At 37.2% G+C, this 21,067-nt stretch overlaps 1 protein-coding gene across 1 annotated transcript in view; it reads left to right on the top strand.

Annotated features, from left to right (window-relative positions):
• The first annotated feature begins 8,554 nt into the window (after positions 1-8,554).
• Positions 8,555-21,067, top strand: part of LOC145772051 (uncharacterized) — a 26,701-nt gene continuing 14,188 nt past the window's right edge. The window contains exons 1-4 of the mRNA XM_082583860.1: positions 8,555-8,655; positions 12,142-12,612; positions 13,136-13,263; positions 16,017-16,611. Coding sequence (XP_082439986.1) covers positions 8,562-8,655; positions 12,142-12,612; positions 13,136-13,263; positions 16,017-16,611 — 1,288 coding nt within the window. The 5' untranslated portion in view covers positions 8,555-8,561. The remainder of the gene's footprint in view (positions 8,656-12,141; positions 12,613-13,135; positions 13,264-16,016; positions 16,612-21,067) is intronic.

The following is a 21,067-nucleotide window of genomic DNA, read 5'->3' as shown; positions in this document are numbered from 1 at the left end:
GCACTTCTCTCAGAAATAAAATAATTGGACTATAATATTCTTCAAGTCCACTTCAACTGTTCTGACATACAGGCCTAACAAAAGCACTCCTCTTTGCAGTCTAGACCTTTCAGACTATCCGATAAGAGATTTGCAGTTGTTTGGATCAACCAAGCACCAACAAAGGATTGTTCAATCATTGACTTTTAGAATAATACTTAAACTTTTTCATAACAATGATTGCTCACTGAAAGAACAAGGTTCTCCGTCAAATTGCACATTAACTAAACAGATCAAGTTCTTCTTATTTACTTTGGGCGATTGTAATTGTGCAATTTGAACCAGGTTTTAAAATATGCTATTTACCTCTAATTCAAATTGTTAAAGCTATAAAAAAGATGTTGCGTTTATGAGCTAGCATGCTGAGCGAAGAGCTCGAATAGTACTTGAGAAATCATTGCGTGAACAAAAACTCCTTTAACGCCGTTTGCTCAAACTATTTCAAGTGGTTTAATCAGAGTTTCATCACGGATCGTTGTTGGGCCTATTAAACATTTTTTCCTTATCGTGAAGCGGCAGGCGATTTCAATAAGTTATTGTTCTATCACTTCGCATGGCCTACTGGTATTAGTAGGCTGCTTTAATGCTAACTGGTTAAAGACAGAAAGTACCCTTCTAGAAATGCTTTAATACAGAATTTATGTTCTCAAATAGGTTTATTATTTTGTAAGTTTGTGAAAAAGGAAATTGATAATTTCATAAAAGACTTGTTTTCTTCAAATACAAGAATCTCTAAATAATAAAATTAAACTGTTGAAACTCTGTTGGAGTAGTGATACTAGTTTACTAGGGTACCACCTATTGAAAAGCTGAAAATTAAATTGAAAGCAGAATTACCAATAGTTTAGCTTCAGTTTCGTTAGAGTCGATAGATATATATTTTTCGCCAAATTTATGCATTTAAAGAAGTTTTCTTTTCCAGAACGCCAAAGATAGACTGCCACTGCAAAGGAAGATGTGACATTTAACCGAAGAGTTGCGTTTATTTCTCAGAAACAGCATTGTTAAAAAAAAACATGGAGTATCTGCATTTTTGTTCAATCAACCATTTTTACATATTTAATAAATAAAAACGTCTATCTGATGAAATGTAGGTAGGCCTAACATAAAAGATCAAATCTCGATTTCAACCTTTTCCAACAACCATCAAAGTGGATGAAGCCTACCAGGACTTCTGTGATGCAATCATATCTGCGGCAAAAGACTCCATCCCGCGAGGTCGACGGAAAAACTACATACCTTGCTGGGATGTGGAGTGCGACAGGCTTTACCGCGACTTCCTCCGTTCCTCCCAGGGTACCGCCACCACCAACTCAGCAACAGCCCTGCTGGCAAGATTGGATTCAAAGAGGAAGAAGCGCTGGACAGAAGCCATAGACTCAATCGACTTCACGCACTCCAGCCGCACAGCTTGGAGTACACTCAACAACCTCACTGGCAGATTACGTGCCTCTCGTCGCCAATGCCCCATTTCAGCAAATGCCATCGCCTCACAACTTGTGAAAAATGGAGTGCACAGAACGAGAGACCGTGAATCAGACAAGTCCGTCCTCAAGGAAATGACGGACCTCTGGAAGGTCCCAACACCTGTCGAGGGCAACATCTCTGGTGAGTTTACCCCAGAAGAATTTGCCTCCGCCCTCCAGCACCTAAAGCCAGGCAAATCCCCGGGCCTTGACCACCTATGCCCGGAACTAATACTCCAAGCTGCCCCCTCTATGAGGTCCTGGTTAAAAGAATTCCTTTCCTGCTGCTTGCGTCACCTGCGCATCCCAAGTATCTGGAGAAGAGCTCTAGTGGTTGCAGTCCCAAAGCCGAAGAAGCCCTCAGGGGATCCGAAAAGCTATCGTCCCATCTCTCTGCTCTGTATCCCCTTCAAGATACTCGAAAGACTTATCTACGCCCGTGTCGAACCGATAATAGACCCTCAGCTCCCTCGGGAACAAGCCGGCTTTCGCCACGGAAGATCAACTGTAGACCAGGTCACTCTGGTGACCCAAGACATCGAGGACAGCTTCTCGGCAAAAAAGAAGGCTGGCGCCGTGTTTGTCGATCTCACGGCTGCCTACGACACTGTATGGCACAGCGGCCTTACCTGCAAACTACTCCGTCTCCTTCCTGACAGGCACATGGTCCATATGATTATGGAACTTGTGCAAAACCGCAGCTTTACCCTTTCCACCGGTAGCGGCCGACGAAGTAGACTACGTCGACTCAGGAACGGCGTCCCACAGGGCTCTGTCCTGGCTCCCCTCCTCTTTAACACTTACATCTATGACCTGCCTGACACCATCTCCAGGAAGTATGCTTATGCAGACGATCTGGCTCTCCTGCATGCAGCCGGAGATTGGCAGTCAATGGAGAGGAACCTAAGCCAGGACATGTCAACTATATCAACATATCTCCAGAAATGGAAGCTACAGCTCAGCAAGGCAAAGACAGTGTCGGCGGCCTTCCACCTAAACAACAAGGAAGCAAAACGTGAGATCAACATTACCACCGATGACGAACACCTCCCCTACTGCGCCGAACCCACCTACCTCGGCGTAACCCTGGACAGGTCACTCACGTACCGACGACACGTGGAGTCACTGCGCAAAAAACTATCTGCGCGCGTTGCACTTTTGAGGCGGCTGGCGGGTTCCGGTTGGGGAGCTGATGCGAAAACCCTTCGCACAGCTACCTTGGCCCTTGTCCATTCTACCGCTGAGTACTGCGCACCAGTGTGGTGCCGCAGCTCTCACACCCGCCACATTGACACCGCCATCAATGACGCACTACGCACTGTGACTGGATGCCTGCGTCCCACTCCAACGGACTGCCTTCCCATCCTTGCAGGCATCCAACCTGCTGAGCTTCGCCGTAAAGGAGCCATGATTTCCCTTGCTCGTCGCGCACTGGACCCCGACCACCTCCTCCACAGTACATTCCAGCGCCTACCTGGAGGACAGCAGCGACTGAAATCAAGACGCCCATTTGTGCCCGCCGCACGACAGCTTCTGCACAACGTTGAAGATCTTGGAATAAGTGCGGCACACTGGACGAACTACACATGGAACATGGAGTGGCAAAACAACACCTCCCGACTCCGTGATTTCCTACCCGACGTCGATCCCCACCCTCCGGGAATGTCCCTCGCAAGACTTGCGTGGGTCCGGCTTAACCGCCTACGAACCGGCGTCGGTCGCTTTCGTTCAGACATGTGCAAATGGGGCCTGGCTCCTTCACCGGGATGCGAGTGTGGCGCCACAGACCAGACAGTAGATCATGTCGTCCATGACTGCCCAATCCATCAACCACCACATGGAGCGCCTGGACTGAAGGCCCTGGATGACGAGACTGTCGAGTGGCTGATGACATCATGCCCAAACATATAGTCCAGAAGAACAGCTCATACGACGAAGAAGCGAGAGACTATAACGACACAAAGTTTATAGACATAAACTAGCTCTTGAGTGCCACCACCAGACTAGTGAGCTCAAATATATTGAAATGTGGAAATATTATTGCAAAGAGAAATTATTCATGCGTATTGTCTGGGTTGATATGATGTTACATGTTAGCATTTGATACTGTAGAATACAAACGTTCATATGTGGAGACAGATTGTTAAACTGATTTCCGTTGCATCTTCAAAATACATACAGACCACTCCTTTTCAGTAGCTCACGATTTTCTTTTCGATTCTTAAAAACCTCTACATATCTATTGGCAGTAAAAACAATCAAGTGATCCAGAACTGTTTTACAGATGTTTGGCAGAATTAATTTAGTTGTTTTATACATAAATTGTGTATGACTTGGTAATTATCATCATCATTATGTTCCTTCCTCGTATTGAGGGTTGGATACATTGCGCCATTGTTCTCGACCATGAGCTGTTCGTACTGCTTTTTCATAACTTAATTTTGTCGATTTAGTGATGTTTGATGTCCAAATCATTCTTGGTCTGCCTTTGTTTCTTTTACCATTTATCTTTCCTTCTATTAATGATCTTTGTAACGAGTTATGCCTTATTGTGTGTCCGAAATACTTCAATTTTCTTCTTTTGACTATTTGTAAGAGAATTTTACTTCATCGTTAGTGATCTTTTGTTTCCATGAAATTTTTAACATTTGCCTGTATAACCAGAGCTCGAAGGCATCGATCTGTTTTTCCATTTTTTGTGATACTGTCCAAGTTTCAGAGTTGTATAAACGGGTTGACCAGATATAGCATTTTAGTATCGTTTGACGAATTGATAAATTTAAACTTTGATTGACATTTTTCATTTTTCCAAATAGAGTTCTTGCAATTTCTATCCGTCTTAGAATCTCATGTTCACACCTCCCATCTTCAGTTATTAAATGTCCAAGATAAAAAAAAGATTTTGCTTTTTGTATATTTTCATTGTCATTTGTCAATTATATCATTTATATGACTTGGTAATACAGCATTTAAATTGTTTTTCAAACTGCAAGTAAAAGTTTATATCATGACGTCATGACAATGCAATGCAAATCGGTTCATTACAAGCGAAAATGCTCAGATCATCTCGGCTAACTAAACAAAACAAGTCAAATCTACATCGAAAAACGTGAAGGACTCCGGTTTTTCAAATTTATTGTGAAATTTGCTTTCGACGTGTATCCATGCAGGTATGCACAACGTAGGCCACGTGAACATGTTTTTGGCAGCAAAAACTTTTAAGGATTGAAAAAGAAACTACCAAGGAAAATTGCAGGCTTTTTGGGCACAAGATAAAGTGTCTGAGATCAATTGCTCCAAAAGTAGTACACGTCTGGTTTTCGACGTTTATTGTTTGCCGAATAGCTTCCTATGGCGTCAACATATTCGTATCGTAGGCGACTGCGCGACTTGAGATTGTCAGCAATCGCAAACAATAGACCAGCGTGAACTGCAAACAAAAACCAAAAGCTTTAGGTCTACAACGTCAACAGTAACAACTAACAACACAGTAAACACATTAATCTTAAAAGTGTTAAGGTGACGGGGATGAGTGCAGGGATGGAGGAACCATTTTAAAAGTAGGTGGGCCCAAAGCCGTAGCAGTCAAAGTTAATCAAACTTCTGGGGGGCGAAGCCCCCCAGACCCCCCATAGCATTGCTGCATTTCTAATACTTCCAATCGCTTATACATTGTGTTTTCATGATTGCCTTTTGTGCCAACCACCGAAAAATTTCCGTTTTTGTGCCCGATTTGGTCAAACAAATTACAAAATTGTTAAATTGCTCCATAGCGCTGTACAAAATATGCCGATGTACACACAAATAAAAAGGCAAAATATACACACAGTTATAATACCAACCTGGGAGAAATAATCTACAGCATTATACAGTAAGCCTACGTGCATGCACTGCATAATACGAGTATGTAATGATATCATTGTTTTAACCTTGGAGAAAAATTAGATTGATTTATAGATTGCTCCACCAATCACACGCAACCACACCCACACGTGCTGCCCATCAACAGTGGGCTCAACAGAAAAGTTTGAAGATTAGACTTCATCATTGAGCTATCAAAGATAACACAGGCAAACAAAAAATTTTTTTAAAAGGCACGGCATGGGAGAGTCATTTTAGGGTATTTCAAGGCTCCTGATTCCGAAAATGCACTTGTTTTTTTCGAATTGGCTCTAGTTTTTAAGATAGCCTACTGCAAAAACTTTTTTTTTTGCAATTTTGAGCCCCTATAGATTTAACATCGATCGTGTCGTTTATTACATAGACAAAACTGAAAGTAATCCCAGGCACATTTCTGAGTTGAATACACGCCATTCGAAACCAATCACGTTGATTACAACCCAAACAAACGGCTATTTAACGTTTACTGGCCTAGTAACAATCAAAATACGACGTGAAGCAAGCCTTGGGATACAAGATGTAGAATATACAACTTGTGCATTGCGTTAATACATTTGTCGACTTCAACAGTATCAGACTTAGGCCTACTAACTAAGATACTAAGTAGCCTACAAACAAAATACATACATTGTTTTGCTTATAAGCAAAACATTTTGTTTTGCTTATCATCAAAACATAGCCATCGATGAACAAACGCAATTCTTTATTATGGTAGGCTTACTATACTGAGCAACACCCATCAAGGTACGCAGGCCATTTATATGATTACAGAATACAAAGTTGTGTTCTTCAATAAAGTAGCTGCTTGAAATTTTATCCTTGTTACGGAAGAATGTAATCTTGGTTCGAAATTCAATTCCTGGTAGTTTCAAAAATTCGAAAAAACTAAGTGCATTTTTGGAACCAGGGGCCCTGAAATACTCTAAAATGACTCTCACGTTTTGTGCCAAAATTTTTTGTTGGCTTGTGCAATCAAACCAGTGTGTATCAAATGAGTGAAGAGCTTTTTTTTTTGGAACTCCTTCTCTAATTTGCCGTTTTCACTACCTTTTCAAAGAAATTTGGCTTTTAAAAGTGGGTGGGCCAGGCCCACCCAGAAATAAAGTAGGTGGACCCAGGCCCACGAGGCCCACGTGGTTCCTCCATCCCTGGATGAGTGTTATTTTGCCAAAATGCGTAGTCCAGCTATTAAAAGACTAAACTGGGTGAATAAATAGAGAGTAGCGTAGGCTATGTTATATTCCAGTCCAATGATGTCCAGGCAAGGATAGTACACGGATCTTCAGGAGGGTTAGTGAAAAGCGGTCCATGAATGCATTGATTATTATTGAAAAATTTAACATTTTAATATCCAAAATTCATACAGTCTTCTGCAAAATTTTCGTTCGGTGCCACTCTTGCATTGTTATGGGTTTGCAGGTTCTTTAAAAACGACCTAAAATCGGGACCCCAAATGGATTAGAAACCTTCTTTTTGTATACAAGCAAATGATTTCATACTTACTTGTTATTAGAAGGCGGTTAAAGTCATGTATATGACATACCAACGATGCCAAGATGGCAACACTTGTTTGTTATGACAGATCAGATATCAGTGTAAATGATTAATCGTAATTTTAGCAATAAAACTACAGCATAAAAAAAATAAACAACATAGCAAATTAACATGGTAAACAAACTGACAGAATAAACGTCTAAGCTTTTTACTTCCAAAAAACTTGTGGTAACGCAAAGAGAACGTCTAACAAAAATATTGGCATGAAAAAGGTAAACCACAAAGATCAAATGCTTTTTGGCTTTTAAACTGGTCTTCTTTTCAAACCTTGTCTTAAAACAACATTTTTACAAAGCATACAGCACCTAAACTTCAATGGAATGATTTCAGACGTCACCATTCACGGTCATTTACTGGCCATGGATTGTATCTGTGCTACATTCCTAGGTCTATCCGGAGTCATTCAGGTGTATCGCCACAACTACAACCTATTTTCGCTTAAAAACATCTTGCAGTAAGCTAACGAATGTCAACATGTTTCAGACATTGTGAAAAATATTTCATTTAGTTCAAAAGCTTTCACCCAAATGCACGGTTTGTTTATGTAGTCTAAGCTGTGTTGCGCTTTGTCTTTCCCCAAATATACCAATACTAAAAATAAGTGAACATGAAAACAGAAGTGGTAAGAAGTGGCATTTCCTTTTAAAGAGAGATAATAATGGAAATGAAGTCTCAGTTGTAGGCTACATTTATTAGTAGGCTACGCTAATACTGCAACGAAAAATGTTAAAACAACTAACTGAGGACTGCTAGTGAATTGGCTGAGTTTTCATTATTACTACACAACTTTGTGTTATCGTTTGTAGTTCAGAAAAATGAACCTTGAAGGGACAAGACAAAGGCAAGTTTTAGTTTGTTTACACAAACTTTGCTGTATGCGTGTGTCAAAGTAGGAATTACAATAGAACTGTAATTAATTCGAATGGTCACTAAGGCTGCAGAGTTTAGTTTATTTTACGCAGACAAAACGTTACCAGTTGTGATACGCAGTTAAAACAACAAACTACAATTCGTGGTAGTCCCTATACGGCACTTAAGACAACGACGATCGCAATTGTCAAGTACTTCTAGATAGCCAAAGGCAAGTCGCACTCTTTAATGTTCAATCGTGTAATTGTGGTTGATTTGCTGTACCTGGATTGTAAACACTGGAACAGACCTCAGATTATCATAGCAAGGAATCAGTCAACAGCTGATCTAACGAGATTATGATATAGGCTAATGTCATTTTTAGAAATTTGTAATCAGAAAACATTGCTTTTTGTGCGCATCTTATACGAAATTAACTTCCCTATTTGAGCTCTTTTGAAAGTAGTGCTGTTCGTCACAGAAAGTTAATAATTTATCCATCTAAAAACAGAAAATAGTTAATAGGCCTAGTAACAGTAGGTTATGCATTGGAGATCACTATTGCAACAATGGCGGTACTCAAGTTGACTACATTGCATCAAAAAGTAGCTAAGTTTCTATTGGCTTTTGTTTACTTTACAGTTCAGTTCAAGAATGGGTGAGAGAAGTAATGATTGCTAAGTGTATAAAGTTTGCTCTAGCAGCCAATATGCCATCGGTAGAAACATGATAACGTCCAATATGAAAGGTCAAATGGAAGCAGACCCCAACAACAATAACAAGAAGCCGCTTTGGAGACAAAAATACAAAGAAGTTAAAGTGTCAAGTTTGTTGCATTCGAACTCGGGTAAGATGTCTCTCGTGTGTTCAATAAGTTTTTATGCTTTCATTGATCGGATATGTAAATGACTCATTGAGACTGAAACCAGGTGTGAATGGGTTCGTGGCTAAAAAGATCATCGAACTACAGCATATTGAAAAGTAAGTTACGTTTGTTTCAAAATTTATCGAGAGAAGAAAGTTTTAAGTCATCTTCTTTGTAGAATTTACACAAAATACCAGTACGGTTGACGTCCACTTAATAGACCTACCGTGCAGTAAGGTATATAATACTGTCCCATTACGACATATACGTCAGTCAGAAATTGATGTCAGCTGTTGAAAGATTTTTGGTGGAAATGAAACAAAATATTTCAAATTAAAAAAGATGATGCCTGCGCTCGTTTAATAAAAAATAAACCAAACTATCACAAGGTGTTACAAGTGATAAATTGATAATTACTTGCATTCACAAATGGTTTAGCTTAACGAGATGGTTTAGCTTGTTTTACAACAAAAGAACGTAGCAATTGTTTCAAATTAATTGCCTGGTGAACAGTTTCATTCAAGCCTTAAAATTTTTAAAAGTTTCAAAATCTTTTTGAATTATTTTTGTGTTAACACTCATACGTCGAAATTAAATGATAGACAAATCGTTTCATATCTGATTTACACTATAAAGATAAAAACAAAGAAAAAAATTTTAGAGTCGAAACGAAACAACTATTTCGAATTTTGCAAACGCTTTTAAACTGTTTTTGTTTCAAACAACTCTATTTTTTAGTTTCTGTGTAAGAATTGTTTAAGTTACATACAAGTAGCATTGCACAACTCTTGAAATCCAGTCTTTAGAATGCGAGTAAAAATTACGATTTGTGAAGGCAGTAAATGAACAAAATTTTCTTCTATCAGTCTTTTTAAAAAGAACATTTTGTAAACAGTAAAGCATCATCCAATGTGTTGTATGATGTGCTCCTGCTTTCAACTGCTACAACACTTTAGATTTCTGGTAAAGCAAAAGAAACAGAAACATACAAAATGTTGATCTGTCCTATTTTAACGTCTTACAAATGTTAAGTTTGCATAACTTTGTGCAGTGGAATGTGAGATTGGTATGACGTAAAGCTGCAACGAAAAAGAGAAAAGTGTTTCAAAGCGCATTATCTAAGAATTTGAATTAACATCGGATTTTTAGGCAGTTTTTCAGTTTTGGTTAAGTCTTTGCATTAGTTGTTAGAACCAATTTCAAAACCCATTAAAATTTCAAAGCATTTTAACAGCAGCTTTGAGGCAAAAGCAGTAGCCCTCGAAAACTTGTTGGCTACAAACCTGCAACCTAGCCCTAAAACGTTGGAATGTATAACCCCTTTCATTTGTGAAATCAGATACATGTAAAACACGGCATTCAAGTTTGAATGCATTGAGCATAACTTAACCAGTGTCAAATGATATGATGATGTGTTCTAAACTGTTGTGTCTGATTCAGGCGCGGATGTAGGAGTTTTTTTTGGGGGGGGCCCAGAAAATTTGAAAATGAATTAAAAAGAAAAAACAGATATGAACAATCAGTGGCGTTGCCAGGAATTTTGGAGGTTTTGACGGCTGGCGGGCAAAGCCCGACGGAGTGTTCGCCAAAGGCGACACCCAGCGGCGGGGGATCTGGGGGGGCCTCCCCCAGAAAATTTTGAAAAATTACTTTGAATTTGGTGCATTCTGAGAGAATTTTCAACAAAAATATGGGTTAAATATTCCTGTAAAATGTTGCTGTCCGGTGGCATAGCAAAAGGATAAGATCATGTTTTCGGCATTTTTTCGGTAATAAAGCTAAGTCTCTATGTTTTCTTGTTGCTAATTGCTGGCTGAGATGTTTGGTATTGGCAAAACTCGCTCTTTTAATGCAGTTTCGCTTAAAATTAGGCAAACTTTGTTTTAGAGACATAGAGACTGAAAGCACCATTCTCAATATCGTGACGTCACACGCGTGCCAAAGGGGGGGTTGTAACCCCCCCCCCCCCTGGCTACGCTACTGTGAACAATGATACTTTGACATATACGATATGCTATAAAATAGACATTAAAACAGCCATGTTCATCAATAAATTTTGCTGGAATAAAAATTGCTAAGCATGCAAAGTAAACTTGAAATCTGGTTTAAAACCCTGTATGCAGTGTCCATGGCCAATTGGGTATTTATATGTTTGCAGACATATTGCCTACGGTAATTGATTGAAATTATGATGAAGACTAAAAACTATAAAACAATTCAGGTTTCAGATTGTTTCAACTGACGTCATTTCGCTCAGCGTTGGTTTTAGCTGAGCCAGCTCCAACAAATGTTGCTATTAAAATGTATAATCGATGGATAATTTCAACCTTAATAATAACAAAAATAATTTCCCCTCCGGGATAAGTTAAGTCCGCTGTGGGACTAATATCAGCTGTTTAGAAGCATATCAAACCATTCAACAATTTCTCACAAAATTTCGGGGGGGGGGGGGCTGGGCCCCTTGGCCCCCCCCCATAAATCCGCGCCTGGTATGATTGCATTCTTAGCTGCTTTGTGTTTTTGTGTCAGCTTGAGCATGAGGAAATGGGACATTACAAAAGCAACAAAAGAAACTTGATAACTACAGCGTTTCCGCTTACTCAAATGCGTTTGATGTTAAAGTGCGCTTTCAAAGCAACTCTTAAATGCTTCAAGTTATCTGCATTCATCCAAGTATTCTTTATTGCATTACTTAATTGTTTCTTGCAGCAAAATTGACGTCAACTAAAATAACTTCAAGTTGGTTTTGATAAGACTTTAATTTTGAGACATTTTAAAGGAAGTCGCGCTTTGGTCCACGTGACTTTGCATTGCAATTCTTTTATATGGATGTTGGATACGGGGTATCTCAGGAAACAAAAAAAAGCTGTTGAATTTTTTTGCATTGCTCAACGCAGCATCTTTAACAGAGGATCTGATTACGTTTCAAAGAGAAAATACCTTATTCTTGTACTCATCAATGTGTGATAAACATAAACTGTGATTTGGCCTAAACAGCAGCGAATAAAAAGGTTTAACTAAATTTTAGCATTTTGTATAATAATTTCCCAAGAAGTAATCACAAGCAGCTAAGTCCAATAGCAATAAGTAATTTACAAAAAATAACGAATGTTTTTCATTTTACCTCTGTTACACATACTGTACAAGTTGTACAATCATTCCAGAGTAGACACAAAACTGCAGCAAAAACCTGCAGGATTAAACGTCAAAGTAGGCCACACTCACACCGAAGCATTAATTTATTCAAAGATTATTCCACTCAATGCAAGTTGAGTGTTTACGTCATTTGACGTAGTCACCATTTGACAAGGACGTAAGATCAGCACCTGGAGATGAATTTCTTCTTCTCGAGCTTTATATGACTTCTGGAAGGTCAATCTTCCACATTGGCAGTGCACATTTTATTTGTTTTTTGTCACACATTGTTAAATTTTATGATTTGATTTTTTTATTTATTGATGTTTTTAGTTCATTTCCAACACTGTCCAGAAGTCCAAGAAAATATTCAACACCGTTCCACTGTTTCCAAAAAATCACAACATTCATATTTTGGTCAACAACTCTACAAGTCGACTTGTGAAATTAATGGGTTTAGATATTCAAGAAAAACTGAAAATAGTTTGATTAAAAATGAAATTGACTCACACTTGCAATGCAACGGCAATGATAATGGCGCAGTGAATGATGCGAAGCACAACGAATATCCAGAAAATTTGTTTGAATCATCGGCAACTTGGCTCGAAAGAGAGGTAACAGAGCAATTTAACAAATCACACGACCCTCGTAGTGAATTTATACAAACTGAAAAAGGCCAATTGAAAATCACCACCAAGAACCAGGAAAACACATCAAATCTCTTGCAAAAGGACTTGTTCACATCTCTCAGACCAAAAGCAAACAAACAGAAAGACGTGTCGTATAATCCTGCCGGTAATGGAGGTGAACTTTGTTTATTTCAGTTTTAGTACGCAACTTTGTAAAACCAAAAAAGAATGTAATTTTTCTTTTAAAACCCCTACGAACTAAAAAGTGTGAAATCGCAAGTGTTTTGATATTTCCAGCGATTGAATATGAGAACTAGCCCTTTTAGACGAAATTAACTTCATAGAAAGTAACAGTCCTTTTTTCAGCATGTCTTATCTTGTTACGTGTCCAATTGTATATTTGTTTATTTTGTTTAAAAATAGAATTGCATTTTGATCAAAAATAATAAAGAGTCCAAAAAGTAGATGCTAACCTCCAGTTCAACAAACGTTTTGAAAACTAAACTGTTTTCTTTTTCAGTGCGAGTAAGTGACGAAATAATAAGATCTCATTTTCTCGCAGTGAGGATAGAAACAGTTTAGTTTACGAAATATTTTCTGAACATGAGTTTAGTACCTACAGTTTGAGATGTTTACTTTTTATCAGATTTTCGATGCGTTCCAACCATTTTGCTCTTTAGAATTGCAAAATTTTACAGATCTTGTCGTGTCTGAATCAAGCCATCGGGTGGAGCTAAAGAGTAAGCCAAGAGCGAGAAAAGCCCGAATTGAAAGACGCCACACGATCATTGGTGCATCTTCGATTGTAGAAACGAAAGACAATAAAGTAAGATTGCCTGTTGAAGTTACATAGAATAGCATCACATTGTGCAGACACAAGAATGAACAAGTGAAAAATGGATTTCGAGGGAAGCCGGTTAAATCGCGGACGGCTTAAATCGAGTGAAGGAGGCTTAAAACCTACAAGCCCACGTTTTTTGATCGTACCCGGTAAAGTTTTTGTCAAATAATCCACCCTTAATTACGTTCAAAGGTAAAAGCAATGAGATGTAAGTGTAAAGTAGGCTGTGCCACAACGGTCGATAAGTTTTTCATTGTGCATAAGCTCTGTTGCAAGCTGCTTCTATCGAATCCCTACTTTGCATTTCTACATAATAAGTTTGTGATAAGTTTTGCATGTAAATATTATCATCTAATACGTTTTTAATAGTAGGCTATCATCAAATCTCTGACAAAACTAATCAATTAGCCAACCAAGATAGTTTGGGACAATGCACGACAAACGCTGGTAATTTTTTTTAGCTCAGCATCTAGTTTATCAAAGAGCTTATACAAGGATGACGTCATAACTACTCTTCTTCAGCAATATTGTCTTTCGCATTGTTTTGAGCCCTCGCCAACAACGGTTTACTCAAAACGTCCACAACGGTCTAGTCACAAATGTGTGATCAAGAAATTCATTTAAAGTAATTCACATTTACAATGGTTGTGTAATTAACACTGGAATCAATCTTTTATCAAAGTGGTTAAAACAATCGAAGTATTATTGTGACTGTTTGAAAGAAAAGCAGTTTGTAAAAGCTACAATGTTGTCTCACAACTACTTGTGATTGATTCCCTGTGAACAGACATTCTCATACATACGCATTGTTCAGATGTTGTTTAACGTTTAATCAGCAACTGTGTAAAACTAAGGCGGCTTTTCTTACTCTGACAATACTTTTAGCCAGTAGAAGTTGCCGTATTTACATCGGTTTAAAGTCGTCGAACGTTAAAACAATGTGCAAAAACTTTTGATAGTTGGGCGTGAGCTGTTTTAGCTTGTCGACGCTCACTCAATCCAACCAGTTCATTACGATAATGCTTCTATTTTGTTCATTAAAACAAAACAAGACTCCCTGATTTTCTCTTCACAGGCAACTGTGCATTTTAACTTGTGGCAATTCAAACAGCGTATTATCCCAGCAAGAAATCGACATTTTTTATGTTTAATCAACGTATGTACCCGTCTCCAGAGGGCAGATGTTAAAATTGTACAAAAAAAAGCTTTCAGTGCAAGGACTGTTGCCTGAATGAGTTAGAATTGGCTAGAATCAACTATTTGTACTGTTCGAATCAATATGTGTTTTTCGTTGCATCACAGTCTTGGAAAACTATTGCAAAATTGGAAGAGACTTCCTTTTTTGTAATAAAGATTTTAATTTTCTGTCAATGACTCAAGAGGACCGTTGTATAACTTAGAATAGCTTAAGTAAAAATTAAAACTTTGGTGTAAAATTAATCTCATTTATTTCATGATCAATGAAAACTCATTTAGTCGTAAACGCAGAAGAATTTGCACAAATGGTATATGCAGCATATCTATCAGGCGTGCCTGTCAACTGTCAATAACTTAGAGAGAGAGAGAGAAGAGGAGTTTTTTGCAGAAGTTTAGACAAATTTGAAATATTGCATCAATCTTCGTTAGTGCACTAGAACTAGTTGGAACATAATCTTTTGTTAAAAATTCTAAATATTTTATTTTTACGAAAGATTTTTGTCTTGGTGTTGTTTCTTTTGGAAGAAACAGCAAAGTAAATTCAATGTAAATTCCAAATGAAAACAAAACGTACATAAAAGATTTGTCAATTTTACAGGATTTTTAAAAACAATTTAAAGTGCATCGAATCTTTTCAATTGTCTTGCATTTCAAAAAGGTTTTTGTCATTTTGTATCAAAAGAAATTTGGTTTCTAATCACCATGTGTAAAGTATACTCCTTAGGTTGGTAATGTTTAAGACGAGACTAAAATTATGGAACTCTGCGAAGTGTTTAGACAACAAAAAGCTTTTTCTTTTCAATATTATAATTTGCTTCTTACATGAGCTAGCTTTTCAAATGCAATTGATGTGTTAGAGTTAGACACATCGGAGCTAGCAGTGGCTTTTAGATGGGTACTTTAATTGCCTGCTTAGCCATACAGTTATACAAATACCAAATGTTGCGTAACTGACCACAAACATCTGTAATTGCTTGTGATTGATTCCTAATGGTATTGAGCTGGTGTTTAAAATCTTCTTGTCTAATGACCGTTGTACATTATTAAAGTCACATTTATGAGTGAAATATCCTAACTCCACTTTGCAAGCAACAATGAAGTATGCAAGCGTAGGATTTGCAACTGGTGATGTATGGACCGAAATACCAATCTTGTTTGTAGAAAAATTTTAGCTTTGCATATACAAAGTTATTTTAACGAACAATCCGTCTTCCATGTTCGTTCGATCGATCGGGGTCTTGATTACTTCTACAGACCCCCATATTTCCATAATTCTGCTATGGATACATACAGCAACAGTACAAAAACCTTCAATATCTTTAGCAGATAATTAATAAATGACAAAAACTAGTCATAAACCTTTCAATGTTTGGTGTTTTTTTATGATCTTTTTTATGTTCTTTTTAATGACTGCAAAAAGCGCTTCATAATTTACATTTTGCTTGCCTGAGGAGGCAATTTGCACCGCTGCCTCTTAGAAAATACACTATCTGCTTTTAATTTAGGTATTTTTTTCTAATGTACTTACTGTTTGTGTGTAGGACTGGATTTCAGTGTCTGACGACAAACTGAAGAAAGGTCACAAATTCAGCAAAGACGATAGTGAAGTGTTTATTGCCAAAACTGGAATAGTACGAACAAAACTTGCTGAAAATAAAACCAGCCAAAATTGGAATAAGAACAGAGAGAAAAGTGAACCATCGTCATCAACAAATAAAGAGACCAATTTCGCCATGCATCGCCGCGTACAAGAAAAAGAGAGAAACGGCAGCTGTTCAGATTTCTCAAGCATTTCGCAGCAAGAAGCCTTTCAACGTCAAGAGCAAAAAGTAGACAGAGGAAGTGGCAATGGTATTTGCAGTATATCTAAAATTCGAAATGAAGATTCATGCCTAAATGCGGCAAAAGAACCAGACAAAAACATACTAACGACTGGAATTAATAACAAGTTAAACTGCTTCCTAACTCCTCGCCAATTCAAAACGGATAAAGAACGTAAGAAGAACATTATGCAACAGTCGAGAAGTTGGAATGGAAATAGCTTTGATGGCAGCTCTGTTCAGAAATCCAGCACTCCGCAGCATAATGGAAATGGAATACGACACAATGACACCACAGAATTAGTTTTTATTGAAGGTAAATTTTTTACAATGTATTTACGATAATTTAGCATATCGAAATTTATGTCATTGCAATGTAGCACGTATGCAAGCAAATGCGCAAGATGTTATGTTTGCCTGATCTACGTAAGTATAAATGTTAAAGGTGTAATCTTATTAATTTGTCGAGAATTTTACCGAATATGATTGTAAAGTTCACGACAAACAATCACATGTTGTAAACTTCTACATTAGAAGGTATAGTTTGTTAAGTTCTGTTAGCTGTGATCTGTACAAAGTACAAGTACAAACTGAAAATAAACTTACTAAATAAGTTATGTACAATTGTACAATAGTAACTTTGAAAAGGGGTCATACCCTTGCAAGACTCGATGCTATGATAGCGACGTTTACGACAAGATCAATTACTGACACACATTAACACATGTCATACAATTCTGCGTTTGCATTTTGCTGTGATATAATTTTGGGTCACGTTGTGTTGCTTAGGAAATTACACTTGAGTGTACGACAGAATCAAGTGTAAAAAATAATTCCATTCCATGATGTAGTTGATGAAGCACATTTATTCACCAACAACTGCAAGCTTTTGGATAGTGTACAATTTGTAGAAAAAATTATTCGGGCTCAACTGATCACAATTGGGTTAGAATTGTTTCTCGTTCGAAAAGTAATCTTTCCTTACACTTATCATAACGCAACATTCTTAGTCGTGAAACGACATCACCCGTTTTGTTAGCAAAACCTAAATTCTTTTATCTTTCAGTACAATTTATTTGTTTATGTTCATCGGGAATTTGAAAAAAATTTAATGATTATTCCACGGTCGTCATATATTCAAAGTTGTTTCGAAAGAATAGATTTACTGACCTCACTACATCAATTCAAACGGTTTTTAAACAATCTTTCTAACATAAGTAATACACAATTTTTATTAGATGTACCGAAAAAGTGATATATTAATAATTTAGTTTCACTGACGAGTAATTGGTTTCTCGATATCGTCAAAACCGCTTTAACTGTGCCTCGTTAATCCGCAGGCTATTAGACTCTCCAAACACTTAACAAAGGCTTTTGGTTTCGTCTTCAGCCACAAACCTAAAGATTAAATAAACCTAAAGATTAAATCGTAATTGATTGTTTTAAGATCATCATTTTATGGTTGGAACACCATTTATTAGCAATGAGAAAGTGATAAAAGGAATTAAAAAAAAACTAGTACAAAAAGCGTTTCATCATGCAAAGAACTATTATCACATTCTTGGTAGTAGAGAAAACTTTTCCAGACAGCAAAATCCGTTATTTACATGACGTTAAATCAATGCAAAAATAAAAGATTTTACTGTCTGGGTCAAATCCAAAGATAGAAACAAAATTTAGGAAAATCTGTTTTATTTTTAACAGCTAAAAACTGCCATGAAAGTGATAAAACCTTGGCTCTGTGACTGTATTATGGAGTGACTGCATAACTCAAATAATTTCAAAGTAGTTAAAGCTTTTTATTTTGTATTGTTTATCACGTTAAAACAATCGAGAAATCTGTTTTCGCAAACCGAAATGCCCAATATCGATTAAAAACATTGTTATACTGAATAGATTCTTTAGCTAAATGGCTCACTAAAATTGAAAATAGACCTTGAGTGCCAGCATAAATTTCCTTTTTTACATCGTTCTAAGGTTACTAGACGTTGAAACGATGTAATTTGAGAAACATGGTACCGGTAGTCTTTAAATTGGCTCTGTGAACAATTTGTATTGTTAGATTAAAAAACCTTTGTTATCAACAAATGTGTCAGACAACGCTGTTCACAATACAGTCCATAAAAAAATGCTGTTTAAGAATATACAGTTTTGCACCACATACTTTTTAGTATGAACATCTGCATACGTTCAATCAATACCAAAAGAGGCTGATTTATCGGCTGGGTTATCTCATGAAAATAGAGACTTTGTTTTAGCATGGCAAAACAGTAAAATATATAATTGTCATTATTGTTGAAAACATAAGTACAATATTGTAAATGGAATGTAAGTTAAATTTCTAGCCTTTGTTTTCAGTAGCTGCGAACGTTCCTTTTTTAAAGTTTTATTCAATCTGTATTTAACTTCACTGCATTGGTTGGGTAGCGTTCTCTTGACTTTCCACAATACCTCATCTTCTAAGATCCCATTAGCATTTAGTCAGACTATCTTTGTTAAAGCATTGACAATAATTTCTCAAACGTCAAGTAGATGTTCCTGATTCCCTTTGGCTAACTGTGCTAATGCGCTAATTGAAAGTAGTCCTGCCTTTGTGGAAAACTTTTAAGCAATGCTGCTGGTTGCTGCCTATTCGAACAAGACAGTGTTAGTCGAGTGTGGACTTTTCACATCAGACTTAAATTCCGTAATCAATCACTCAGCAATCGATCTCTCTTGCAATGAATAATATCCACTTTAAAGACCTATGCAGTTTACAACCTTTGTTGAGCTCCCACAAAAAAAAGTAAAATTATTAAGCCCAAACTTACATTGAAGTCCTGTATGGTTTTGTTTTACTTATTAATTTAACTGGTAAATATTGATTGAAGGCTGTATAGAACTGTAGACTATGCTGTAAATTGTAGAACCTTAGGTAGAACTTTGAGCAAAGAAACTATTGAGCGCTTTGGAATGACTTGAACCATACGTAACTTGAATCGACTTGGGCTATGCTGCTGTATGAGTTGGCGAGATATGGTATATGGGGTAATTATGGTTACCTGGAGATGTAATGTAATTTTTAAGTTTTGCTAACTTTTGTAGATGTTATCAACTATTTTAACAGCCCGACTGAATTCCTTTTTTTCTGTCTCGTGTTGCGAATGTGAATATTTTGATATTTAACAAAGTGATATTCAAATACAGAAAGAAGATTGTATTTTGAAAAGTTGAAGCATAAATTTAACAAGCTCATGTTGCCAGATGCCTTGTCGTTTTAAATCGATGGCTTGTATTGGTTGTTGAGACAGCATTGTTAATCGTAGTGTTTTTTTATTATCTAACGAGCAACGTTGTTGAAGGTAACACTAACACACACACCTCACTTAGAAGAGTTTTGTGCTTGTACTGAATGCGGCCTGCCCTACTCCTACTAGTAACTCACATTGTCCTGGATTATAAGTGCGCAATAAAGCACACTCAGCGTTTGCTTTGATACGTGGTCTTATAATTGATATAAATTGCCAGAATATCTTGCCAACTGTCATAACAACTTGTATGAACGTATGTAAACTAGTGGGCACATATGTCGAGATGTGTTTCATTTTTATTGAAATAAGGTCTAAGATCTAGCGTACAACTGGCGATTTTTTGTAACAACGTAAGTAGTTCTAGAATAATCATGGGTTTTAGGGAAAGCATGTTTTGTCTTATTCACCTACTAATTTTACCAAGTTTGGAATTTGATTTTTTTCCAGCGAGGACAATGCTATTTGATTTAATGTCATCATAATCATTATCACGTAAGTGTCATCAGGGTGGAAGATGTTGATTGTAAGACATCATAAGTTTTTTTTTGCACTCTTAAACCAGAATCAAGTACGTAGTTGGGTATATTGAAAATGATTGTAAATTATTAATCTTTTCCGTTAATTATTCCCAATCTCGAAATTACTTTCTAGTTTCCAGATTATAATTTCATCGTATACTCTACTGTACAGTCTACACTTTTTCTCCTTCTTCTGGCTTTATTCCTACTTCAAGTGGGGTTGCCGGTGCAGATTGTTCCTCCAAATCACTCTGTAACTAGCATCTTCTTTTCTTAGTACAATTATTTCCGTATCTTCTTCCACGCAGTCTTTCTATCTTCTTTTAGACTTTCGTCGCTTCGTATTCTCCCTTACAATATTGTCTCACACTTCAAACATAATCTTCGTCTCTCCTCACCGCGTGACCCAAGCATTTAAAACCATTTAAGATGTGTCTCAAACCCGTTGGCCTGAGTATTGTGTTATTCAAAATTGTTAAGGGCCCGTAATCTTTCCGAAGGGCCCGGAAACTTAAAGAAACCGCCTCGTATTTGTTCGATATTGATGCGTGTTTCTTAGAAATGTCGTGATTTGAGGTCTGAGGATTTTCTTGGTACCGGGCACAAAATATACCCTTAACGGCCCTACTTTCACATCGTGGAAGGTTCCATTCACCTGCTTGTGCATATTTGAGCGAAATAACCCGACGTTCAGGCAAACTAATGTAAAAAGAATGTTGTTCTGCTTCAATGGTTTTTAACCTCGTTTGACATTATTTTCAAACAAAAAATAAATTTACCAAGTAAACAAAATTAGTCAGGATTGGAAAGTTGTATAGTTTCCGATCCTGACTGCTTTTGTTTACTTATTATGTTAAATTGTTTGGATGCATCCTAAATGAAGGATCCTTGTATAACTTTTTATCCTGAATAACAACGAGACACCAAAACAGAGTTAGAGAAACATCAGCTCCTATTTCTTTGA

The sequence above is a fragment of the Aplidium turbinatum genome, chromosome 6 (genome assembly GCF_918807975.1).
Source record: "Aplidium turbinatum chromosome 6, kaAplTurb1.1, whole genome shotgun sequence".
NCBI classification, from domain to species: domain Eukaryota; kingdom Metazoa; phylum Chordata; class Ascidiacea; order Aplousobranchia; family Polyclinidae; genus Aplidium; species Aplidium turbinatum.
The sequence above is the reverse complement of the archived record's forward strand: the minus strand, read 5'-3'. Positions and strand labels throughout refer to the sequence as shown.